Below are 12,188 nucleotides of genomic sequence, written 5' to 3'. Positions count from 1 at the left end.
GGAAGCAGCGTTGCGTGACAGAATGCAGCCTCTTTGACATTTCTCTTGCTGGGTCAGCAGTGTGGCGTCATTCGTTAAAGGAAAGCAGCTGACTCGATTTTTGCATTCTGATCCCAAAGATAGGCTACCTCAGCCGGGCGTGGAGAACCCTAAACCAACAGGGTGTGAAACAGCAAACCGGGCTTACCTTCTTCGGTTATATGCAAAACCCTTTAAGCCCTGCGCTCACTGTATAAACATCAGAGCTACAGGGCTACCGTAGTAAGGGGAGAAATAATACATCTGGGGAACTAATTGGGATAGAAATGGGTCAGCTAAGGAAAAAATGATGTTGTCTTTGTGTGTAGTGTAGTGTGTGTAGTGGACCATAGTGTCATGGCCGTCAAGCAAGGAGATGACCATTTCTCTAGGCTTTTGTTTGGTAAATGGCTAATATACACATGTATGGATGGATGGATGGATGAACACAAGGCTTTTTTTGTAGAAAAAGCCCAGCAGGAACTCATTAGCATAATAGGCCACACCCAGCAACAGAAACTCATTAGCATATTAGGTCACACCCCCGATAGCACAGCTCATTAGCATATTAGGCTGCACCCCCACGTTGCCAGAAGTATAGTCATCCAGCCACACCCACCTTTTGCTTCTTATTCTGTTTACCTTGTTTGTGGTCAACACCCAGGGCCTTTTTTTGTAGCAGGAACTCCTTTGCATGTTAGGCCACACACCCCTAATGTAGCCAATCCTAATGGGTTTCTGCTATTGGGTGTGGCCTATTATGCTAACGAGTTCCTGCTGGGCGTGGTCAACTTGGGAGCCAGCCGGAACTCCGTTCCTGTGCGTTCCTGCCCAAAAATAGCCCTGGATGAACATGGATGGCTGGTGACTACTAGTTGTGGCAGTCGTGCTGCTTCCTTAGGTGAGGGTTGGAGAGAGACAGGTTTAGAAGGTTGGATGAGGCCTTTGAAGGTGATGGGGGTATCTAGTCCATCCCACCCCATTCTGGACGTCAGAGGAAAAAGACAGATCTTAGGGAGTAGATTCCTTATTCATGACATATTAAGCAAGGACCAAAAGAAACCCAATGCAGGAAATTCATACTTGGACCTCCAATGTGTCTATGTATTTACTCTCCCTTTACCAGCTATGGGGGGTGGGTAGGGAGCTGCTAATCCAGTAAGGAAAGTGGTGTAAGAAGGGCTTGTTTAACCCTTTCCTCTGGCTGATTTCCCCGCTTCCCTGATGCTTCTGTTAACCTGGCTGGGGGGGAAAATTACAAGTACCGAGCAGGTAAAGGAAAGGACACGTAGAATTTTACTGACAGATCTCTCCTGTCATCTCTGGTTTTGTCCAGACGCATCACATCTGAACCTTCAAAATCTTTTAAAGAGAGAAACATGAATGTGCAGTACAACTGGACAAGACAAATTAAAAACCTGGCTTTAGAACTAGCTAACAGGGCGGCCCTAACAAGGGTGGACTGGCTATTATAGCCACTGGGGAATTTCCTGGACGGCTGATGGGCTGCCTCTTCCCACTTGGGCCAGTCTGGTCCAGGGTAGAAAGGCCATGCCTGGCCTGGGTAAGGTAGCTTCCAGCCTTCACAAGTGGGCAAGCCATATCCAGCCCAGGGTAAGTGGTTCCTGGCTTCTGTAGCTGTGCATGCACATACTATGTCCAGCAAAACATGGCATACCATGAAGATGGCCACGGCTGTTCCTGGCAGAGCTGTTGGGAGTGCCTGGCTGAGCCCCATGAAGTAGAGGCATGGCTTTCTCCTTCCTTCCCTCCCTCCCTCCTTTGTCTAGGGCCAATTTTCCCTCCCATGCTGCCCCTGAATTCTAAGAACTTTTTCCTGGGAGTAAGCCCCAGTGCATAGACCTGAGTTAGAATCTGAGTAAACCTTCTTAGGATTGCACTGTACATGTATTAGCAACAGTACCATTTGTTCACAAAACACTAAGAAGTTCCATAACATTGATTTAGTAATATATATATATAACATTGAGAAGAAGTTCCATTAACATTGATTTAGTAATATATATATATAACATTGAGAAGAAGTTCCATTAACATTGATTTAGTAATATATATATTTTGAAAAGCCCAATGTATTGGCACTTTCCAGCTCTCCCATTGGCTGTGCTGTGTGCTCCATCAGCCAGTGGCCCGTCAACCACCACTCAAGAGTACTTATGTGCCATTGGCTATGTGCTGGGTCCACTCCTCTCCCTTGCCCACTCTTGGCTTGGCCATTTCCCTTTCAGAACAAACTGCCAAAACAGCTGTGCCTCCTGATGAAGATGCTTCTACTGCTTGCTGGGTACTGAGGTGGGCCAGCAGCCATCAAACCATTCTCTTGTCCCCCTGCTGTGCGGCTCACTTTCCCCTTAGTGGCTGTTGCTAGGCAACCAAGCTTGGTTCTGTCAGTAAAAGGGTGTGGGGGGGGAAGGCCCTTTCCAGGCCTACTTTAACCTTTGTGGGGAACTCATTGGGGCCAGTCCTGACTAGGGTTGGGAAATTCCTGGAGCTCCGGGTTGGGAAATTCCTGGAGATTTTGTGGTGGAGTCTACGGAAGCCAGAGTTTGGGGAGGGAAGAGGCCTCAGCTAAATAAAATGCCATAGAGTTCACCTTCCAAAGCAGTTATTTTCTCCAGGAGGAGAGAGAGATCTGTTGTCTGGAGTTTAGTTGTGATACTAGGTGATACAACAGCCAGTGTGGTGTAGCAGTTAGGACTTCAGAGCAGGGCCTGCAAGACCCTGGTTCTTGCTGTGGAAGCTGAGTGGGTGATTTTCTATGTCAGACTTTCAGCCTAACCTACCTCACAAGGTTGTTGTGCAGATCAAAAGGGGGAAAGGAGAATGATGTGAGCTGCTTTGGTCCCCACTGCAGAGAAAGACTGTACCTTTCCTCCTGTGGAACCATTGCTGCCAATCTCCAGGTGAGGGCTGGAGATCATTCAGAATTACAACTGCTCTTCAGGTGGTAGAGACCAGTTCCCCTGGAGAGAATGGTGGACTCTTTGTCATTATACCCTGCTGAGGTCACCACAGCGAATTTACGCTGCTTGCCCAAGGCCAGGGCACCTGCCCAGAGTCTCTTTCTAGAGCTCATTATATTTATTTCCACAACGGGCCTTATTCCTAGTATTTATATAATTGTTGTTCTTATTATAAACTGTTCAAGTATAGATGGATACAGGTTCAGTTTTCTGGACATCAACTACATTTGCTTTTCCCAGCCATTAGAAATGGCAAATCTTTCTGTTTACAGACTGTTCCACTTCAGACTGCAACTGGGAACTCCATTGGGTGAATGCTTCTCTATGCCAATCCCCTTCCGCTATACAGAAAACTGGGAAGGTCACGATAAGGAGAAGTTTCTCCCTCACAGCTCCTTTTTTTATATGCAGGGGTTTTAAAGTCTAGTTGTATGATTCGCCCACAAGCCGTACAGTTCAGACACAAGCTTATGATACTGTTCTGACAACTAGGTGTAATATTTTTGGCCAAAGGCTTCTTTTGTGTGATTAGAAGTTTATCAGACCTTCATTTTAGATGCTTATACTATATGCTTTGAATGTTTTTGTTGTGATCTGAATTTTAAACGTGTTTTGACACCACGAGTTGTTGAATAAATTGTACTGAGTCAGTTTTGAACTGAGTTTCAGGTTAGCCATTTTGGTATGTTGTAGAAGAGCTACATTTGAGTCCAGTAGTGACTTAGAGGCCAACGAGATTTGGGGGGGGGTATGAGCTTTTGATGAGTCAAAGCTCCCTCCGTGACAAAGGGTCTTTGATTCTCCAAATCTTATACCCTGAAAATCTGGTTGGCCATTAAGGTGCGACTGGACTTGAATCCAGCACTTTGGAACTGAGGTTCAAAGCCCCCATTTTGAAACATGGAAGGGTAATAGGAAAAAAACAACAACAATGGACAGATTCTGGGACACGTGGTTTTTGCTTACCTTCTACAAGGATTTTCCGGGCTTCTGCCCACTCTGTCCTCCCATCAGATGTCAGGAGACCGATCGGAGGCAGTCTCTCCTCTTCACTCTCCGACATTTTGACTATCTTTTGCAACTGGGTGAACAGATCCCCCTCACTGAGACGGCGGAAATTAATGACAACATCCAAAACAAAAAACTGCAGAGGAAGCGGCACAAGTGAGAAGAGAGATCACAAACGAATGGACCACCACTGAACCTCCTGGGTTAATTTAGAGGGACTGGGGCCCAGTTAAACTTCTCAGCAGGATCTGGTGAATCAAGGCTTTCCATTGCAGGCTGGGGAGGTAAGCTATAGCCCTTCCCCATGAAACTATTCCCTAGCATGCAGGGACATGGTACAGCAGGAAGAAGGCAAAAGGAGGATTCATTTTTAGGTGGGTAAGGGCTCTTTTTGTAGCAGGAACTCCTTTGCATATTAGGTGACACACCCCTAATGTAGCCAATCCTCCAAGAGCTTACAGTAGCCCCTGTAAGAAGAGCTCTGTAAGCTCTTGGGGGGGTGTCACCTAATATGCAAAGGAGTTCCTGCTACAAAAAGAGCCATGTAAGCCCTCTCTTGGATGGGCCAGGAAGCTGGATCTCATCAGATCTTGAAAGCTAAGCTGGGTCAGCCCTGCTTACTGCTTGGATGGGAGACCACCAAGGAAGTCCAGGGTTGCTATGCAGAGGCAGGCAATGGCAGGCCCCCACTGTCTGTCTCTCGCCTTGAAAACTCTATGAGGTTTTCACTTACCACCACCAAGACTGATGTGGTACTCCCCAGGAAAAAACTGCAGCACTTAGCTGTGCTGATGGTGGAAACTGCTAAACACTCAGATCCTACGGAGATAGGTAGTCAACGTGGATTGCTTAGCAATGAAGGGAACGCTCCTTTGTACATGGAACTGTTAAAAGGCAGATTTCCCTCACCTCCCTGCAGTGTTTCTCTCATGATGCAACATGGTGTGGAGACCCTGTGGCCTTTTCACAAATTATGAGGTACTCAAGTTGGGCCTGGGGTCCCCAAGCTTGTGTCATACCTATGCAATACAATCACAAGTGAGTTGCAGGTTCTCCTGAATTCCAGCACATGGGGTGCCTGGTTAGAATCAGGACCATGGAGCACCTGGAGAAAGGGCTGCAGTTGTCCCTTCTGCTCGCTTTTCCCAAGCCGAAACAGTCCTAGGCAGTGTTTCCTCTAAGCTGAGTTAGTGTGAGCTAGCTCACCGTTTTTTAGCCTCTAGCTCACACATTTTTGTCTTAGCTCAGGAAGGATGGCTCCAGAGCCAACTGATTTATGCAGTAGCCAAATCACTCACTTGCAACTTTAATGCCAGTAGCTCACAAAGTAGGGCTTTTGCTCACAAGACTCCACAGCTTAGAGGGAGCATTGGTCCTAAGGGGAACTATTTTGGGAAACCTATTTTGGCACCCCCCTAAGAATGTTTTGGGCTGGAAAAATGGCACAGGGGGACAGCTTCTCCGTGTGTACCAAGGTCTAGATCCTAAGTGGTCACCATGCACACAAAAACACAGGAGGACTCACGTATTTGATTTGCATGAGTGCTGCTTTACTCAAGTGTTGAAGGGTATGTGGCAGTCATTCAAATTTAGAGATTGTACATGTGCAAACGGGACTGCTGCAAAGAGTGGAAAAACAGGTCAAGTTCCCATTATTCATCCTTTCCACTTTTTTTTTTGTTAAGAATTAACGTGCAAACGGGACTGCTGCAAAGAGTGGAAAAACAGGGCGAGTTCCCATTGTTCATCCTTTCCACTTTTTGTGTGTGTTAAGAATTAAGGTCCCCCTCCCGCAATTCTACCACCTTCGTCACAAAGACCTGCTTGGTCAATTCAAGAGAAACACAGAATTAAAATTTTGAAATGACTGCGCGGAAAGACAGAACAAAATTCTACTCTCCACCCACCTGATTGTTACAAGCGACAATAATATGTTCCGGTTCTGGCATGATATTGTTTTTCTGGGCCACGAGGGTATCTTTGGTATGTCCTGGAAGACGATAGGAAGAAAAGAGGCCATAGTATTGCTTCATACAGAGAGGATGACCAGACAGCTGTCCACGAGCAAAATCAACAGGTACAGCATGGCTGGAGGAACAGAAGAAGAGAGACAAAGCAAGAGAGAGAAGAGAGGGAGAGAGAGAGAAAGGGAGGTAGACAGAAGGGAAAAGAAATCTAATCTGTCCTTTGTTCTGTTGACAATTAGGTTAGATACAACACAAATAGAATCATACTAAAATAAGGTTACAGTGGAGGGAAATAGATGGATTACCAGACTCAGACTGAAATATACAGGATTCTTGACATGCCTTTATAACTTCATTATGCAGTTCTATTTGCATTCAGTGGGTGGGTGTTGAAAACGCAAACAGCAGTGCATGCAAAACAAAGACTGACGCATACATCCCGCCCCCCCCATCTATCAACGCACCAGTAAGTATTTACATTGACATGAGCTGAAAGGGTCCTGGGCAAGGGTCAGGGCATTTGGGGACAGTGAAGGTCTGGGTTTTGTGACATGCATTTGACGTGTCTTACTGAGAGGGGCGGCAAAGCCATATATCTAATACAACGTACATTTTAAAGCTATGGGCAGTTCTAAAAGGATACAAAAAACACGGGGCATTCATTTTGTGTTAAAAAAACCCACACTGGCCCAGATTTGTAGCATTCTGCAAGCAATGCGGTCATTTCAATACAGGTCTGCAAATAGATTTGACGGCTAAGGAGAAATTAAACTTCCTTTGTGGATACTTTCTCACGGGCTTGTGTACCTTATTTGCAATGGAAACTGATTTTTGTGCTCCCTTACATATTTGGGGAAGGGGATTAAAGAAATTGGTAATCCCATATTGGACAGATCAGCCAAGGTCCATTTTCAAAGGGCAATCTAGATAGCTATGTAAAGATATGGAATAACAAACCGGTAGCATGAATGTCAGGGGCTGAAAAGTGCAAAATGGATTTGCAGACTGAAGGCAGACCCTCGCAAGGGGACCGTGAAGACCTGTGTTTTCCGATCCTACGGACCCATTGTCTTTGGACATGAAGCTATTGAAGAGTTGTGCCTGGCCAGCCCGGGCAAGTCCGGGCATGTCAGGCTGAATACATTACACAATGGAAACTGATTTTTGTGCTCCCTTACATATTTGGGGAAGGGGATTAAAAATTGATAATCCCATATTGGACAGATCAACCAAGGTCCATTTTCAAAAGGCAAAATGGATTTGCAGACTGAAGGCAGAACATGGCAAGGGGACCGTGAAGACCTGTGTTTTTCCACATAGTTCTCAGGGTCTCCACCCCAACTTCCCAAAGGATTGTAAGTAGTAAAAGGTAAAGGTAAAGGTTTCCCTTGCTCGAAAGCCAGTCGAATGCGACTCTAGGGGGCGGTGCTCATTTCCATTTCCAAGCTGAAGAGCCAGCGCTGTCCGAAGATGTCCGAAGACGTGGTCATATGGCCAGCATGACTAGATGCCGAGGTGCATGGGATGCTGTTACCTTCCCACCGAAGCGGTACCTATTTATCTACCTGCAATTTCTTGCTTTCGAACTGCTAGGCTGGCAGGAGCTGGGACCAGAGTCGGGAGCTCACTCCGTCACGCGGCATTCGGGTCTCGAGCTGCCAAACGACTGGCCTTCCAGTCTGCAGTTCAGCGTCTTAACCTCTGAGCCACCGCGGCCCCCTTTTGTAAGTAGTAGCAGTTTTTGATTAAAACAAGGCTACGTAGCATAAGAATTCAATTAACAGGACTGTTTTCTTTGTTATAGGGATGATGAGGAGGGTGGCGAAGTCCACCTATCTAGTCAGCTTAGAAGAAAAATTCATCAGCATTACAGCATGCAGCTACTGGGCACATGTTTCTTAAGGAACTACTGATGAGAGAGCGATTTCAGATTTAGTACACAACTAACGGAGCCAGCCCGAAAGGCCTTTCGTTTTCTGCATGCTTTGGGTGGGATACTTTGCTTGCATGTTTATTTTTCTGCGTATTTACTATCAATATTTGGGAAATAGGATTCTACTGTGTTGGCAAGCTGGCATAGCGTCTTGCCGGTCACCTTGCCAGGTAAATCTTTGAATGTTTTTCTTTAATAAAGATAAGTTTTATTTTAAGAAGAGACCTTTGAGTGTCTCTGCCAGCCTTTAGTGGTTTCCAAGCGTACACCTCTGCCTTTGGTAAGGAGGCAACACTCAGGGGACACACGAACCAGGGGGGAGTGTGGGTGGCACGGGTGGACGCATTCACAGACACGTGCCAGCCACACACATTTTCTCACAACAATTGGTGCCGTGCGGTGGCTCAAGTGGTGAAGAAGCTGAACTGCAGGCTGTGGAAGGTCGGTAGTTCAGCAGTTTGAGACCCGAGTGTGCCGCGTGACGGAGTGAGCTCCCGTCTCTAGTTCCAGCTCCTGCCAACCTAGCAGTTCGAAAGCAACAAATTGCAAGTAGATAAATAGGTACCACTTCGGTGGGAAGGTAACAGCGTTCCGTGCACCTTGGTGTTTAGTCATGCCGGCCACATGACCACTGAAACGTCTCCGGACAGCGCTGGCTCTTCGGCTTTGAAACGGAGATGAGCACCGCAACCCTAGAGTCGGATTCGACTGGCTTTTGAGCAAAGGGAACCTTTACCTTTTACTAAGGTAACGACACACACAATGGTCAGACGGATCTGAAGCAGCCATGTTAGGCGCATGTACTGTTGCAATGAAGGCTCACGTAGGCATGTGAGCCCCAGGAATGATGAAGGCCCTTCATATTTAATGGACTGGATGTGCTGCTGAAATGATGCATTTTTCGTGGACTAGAAGTGCTGCCGAAGCTAACAGGCATTGAATTGTATAAATACATGGCTGGTGGCAGTTTGACATGCACCGGCTGCTGTGGTATGAAAAGATGCCCAAGCTGCTCGGTGCTTGGGTTGTTTATAACGTGGACCTGAAAGAGACCCCACAGTTTGGGCCATATCTGCACTACAGCCAGGTGACCTCTGGTGGCCTTCTGTCTAATGCAGGGCATGTGCACCCCCTGATGGGACAAATAACACATACCGGAGCCATTTTGGATCAGGGAAATGGAACGGTGGGAAGGCAAAGCCCTCCTCCACCCATGCTGTGGTCCCAGCCAGAACTGGGCCCCTGCAGTGCATCTCAACTGAGTTCCCACAGGGAACTCGCAGCTTCTGTATGGCTGTTAAGTCCCCATGTCAACCACATGGCAGATGTAATGTGTAGTTTGGTCCTGTGAAACCCTTTTGAGAGAGTAGGGACTGATGGCTGACTTCTAAAAAGAAGAGATGGCAGATTCATAACTGCCTACTGTATAGAGCTATTCTTATGTATTTATTTTAGTGATGTTTAACCATACAGGAAGCCATAGGAACTTAGCAAATAGAGATAGTCTTTTATTGTTTTCTCACATGCTTCCAGGACAGAGGCAAGGCATTGGAGACAATCCACAGAACATCCCCTGTCAAGAGATTCAGGGCTTGAGCTTTACTGAGATCTTTCTCAAAAACACAGTTCAAAACCGGTTTCCTTCTGTAGTGTAAACATGGCCTTAAACTGCTTCTGAGACAATCTGGCTGGCTTTCTGCTCCGACTGAAATGCAGATTCATGCTATGCACAAGAAACGGATTGCTTACGTGTCCAGCAGAGCTTTATAATCGAGGACTCCAGAAATGAGGTTGGCAGCGAACCTGCAAGTCAAAGATAGAAATTGTATGAATCGCCTGTTGTGGAGCTGCATTGGGTTATTTTCACACTATAACGTTCAGGATGCTCTACTGTTATTATTAATGCATAGAGGACTTTTTACCAGGGCTTTTTTTGTAGAAAAAGCCCAGCAGGAACTCATTAGCATAATAGGCCACACCCAACAACAGAAATTCATTAGCATATCCAGCCACACCCATGAGAGCATAGCTCATTAGCATATTAGGCTGCACCCCCATGTTACCAGAAGTGTCGACATCCAGCCACACCCACCTTTTGCTTCTTATTCTGTTTACCTTTTTTGTTGTCAAAACCCAGGGCTTTTTTTGTAGCAGGAACTCCTTTGCATGTTAGGCCACACACCCCTAATGTAGCCAATCCTGATGAGTTTCTGCTATTGGGTGTGGCCTGTTATGCTAATGAGTTCCTGTTGGGCGTGGTCAACTCGGGAGCCAGCCGGAACTCCGTTCCTGTGCGTTCCTGCCCCAAAATAGCCCTGCTTTTTACCAAGTAGCAGCTCACGATGTGTATGTGGCTGTTGTATCAAGCAACACAATTTAAGTTACAGACTAGGTGTATTGTAGATCTTAAACAGGATCACGCAGGAAGGCAGCCTATGTGGTGGTGGAAAGTGCGGTCAAGTCACAGCCCAACTTACGGCAACCCCATAGGGTTTTCAAGGCAAGAGACTAACAGAGGTGTCTGCCATTGCTTGCCCTTGAATAGCAGCCATGGGCTTCCTCGGTGGTCTCCCATCCAAGTACTAGCCAGGGCCAACCCTGCTTAGCTCCTGAGATCTGAGGCTAGCCAGGACAGGGCTGATGGGAAGTGTAGTCAGGTCGCAGCCGACTTACAGCACCCCCCGTAAGGTTCTCAAGGCAAGAGAGGTTCAGAAGTGGTTTCTCATTGCCTGCTTCTGTGGAGCAGCTCTAGACTTCCTTGGTGGTCTCCAGGGCTAATTTTGGGCAGGAACGCACAGGAACGGAGTTCCAGCTGGCTTCAGAGTTGGCCACGCCCACTACAGCCAAAACCTCTGCGTGCGTGGCTACAGAGGGAAGGCCTGGAGAGTGACACACACACACACCGGGCGACTCCAAGGTGGGCAGGCCATGGTGGGGAGGATCGGGGAGGCATTTACTCGGAGTCTTCCCCAGCCTGTCCAAGACCGACTTGCACCTGGGCAAGCCAAGGGAAGGCATGGGGGTGTGGCCTAATATGCTAACGTTCTGCACTGTCCGGGTGTGGCCTAATATGCTAATGAGTTTCTGCTGTTGGGTGTGGCCTATTATGCTAATGAGTTCCTGCTGGGCTTTTTCGACAAAAAAAGCCCTGGTGGTCTCTCAAACAAGTAGTAACCAGGGCCAACCTCGCTCAGCTTCCGAGAACTGATGAGATTGGGCTAGCCTGCGGCTTCCGGGTCGGGGCAACCGATGCCCAGTCCAAATCTCCTTCCTTCTTCTTCTCACCTCCTGTCCTACCATATCACATCTCCCAGCAGACAATACTTCCAACTTGGTTGTTTACTGCCAGGGCTGTCTCTAAGAACGCAGCAGTAACCATTTGGGTACATTTGATGTTGTTCCACTAAACAAAGAAGAGAATTTTAGCACTTTCCGATTTCCCTGGATTTCTGGTAAGACAATACAGGACTTCTTCCAGTGTTGCCATAGTGTTGTACCTATTAGATTCCATGTCAAAAATGAAGTCAAATGAGGAGGAAGTTCTTGTATTTTATTGTAATGACATATGGAAAACAGGCCAAAGGACCCATCAAAACTGACTGCTTTCTTCTCAGCATAATCAGGAAACATGCCTCTTTTAATAGGAAAACAATTAGACCACATAGTTAACCAAAAATTGACAACTTTCTTCTTTTTCTTCTTCATCTTCTTCTTGAGCATATTCTGAACACATTCAGGAAATACACGATATTTTATACATGGACTGACATCATCAAGAAAACAATATTCAAACAGCATAATTGGTTACAAAAGATAGTGGTAATTTGAGTAATAATCCTCTGATTGGCCAGATATAAAGAAACATATCTATGTCAAACTAAGTTTTTACTTAACCTAACCTAAAAGATATTGGGCAAGGAATCTTCATACGAGACTAAAATCTTATCTGACCCAGACATTGAAAGGTTTGCCCTAAGAACTACAGAATGATGAATTTTGTACCTATTATGTTGTCTGCTAACAATATCAGACCTACAAGAGGAAAGCCTTCTATATAACAGGCCTTTCTAACATCCTAATAAACGATTACTTAAAGAATAAATCTATAAAAACGAGAGAAATATGAATATGAACAATCAAGAAGGAAAAACCTATATATGAAAATCTTTATATTCCCATTCATACTACAATAGCAGCATAGGAGCCACTGCTCTGGCAACAGCAGAAGCTGCGGGTCACGTGGGACAGACTGACAATATAGCTCCTCCTTCCTGTGCT

The 12,188-nt window shown here is 46.3% G+C and overlaps 1 protein-coding gene across 1 annotated transcript in view; it reads right to left on the bottom strand.

Moving 5' to 3' along the window:
- Positions 1–12,188, bottom strand: part of CHAT (choline O-acetyltransferase) — a 70,204-nt gene that overhangs the window by 44,846 nt on the left and 13,170 nt on the right. Inside the window, exons 4-6 of the mRNA XM_015428343.1 lie at positions 9,660–9,713; positions 5,918–6,098; positions 3,969–4,146 (exon numbers count right to left, since the gene is read on the bottom strand). Of these exons, the coding sequence (XP_015283829.1) occupies positions 3,969–4,146; positions 5,918–6,098; positions 9,660–9,713 (413 nt within the window). The remainder of the gene's footprint in view (positions 1–3,968; positions 4,147–5,917; positions 6,099–9,659; positions 9,714–12,188) is intronic.

The sequence above is a fragment of the Gekko japonicus genome, unplaced genomic scaffold (genome assembly GCF_001447785.1).
Source record: "Gekko japonicus isolate JY-2015 unplaced genomic scaffold, Gekko_japonicus_V1.1 scaffold4396, whole genome shotgun sequence".
Taxonomy (NCBI): Eukaryota; Metazoa; Chordata; class Lepidosauria; order Squamata; family Gekkonidae; genus Gekko; species Gekko japonicus.
Note: the sequence above shows the minus strand (reverse complement) of the source record. Positions and strands in the feature narration are given on the sequence as shown.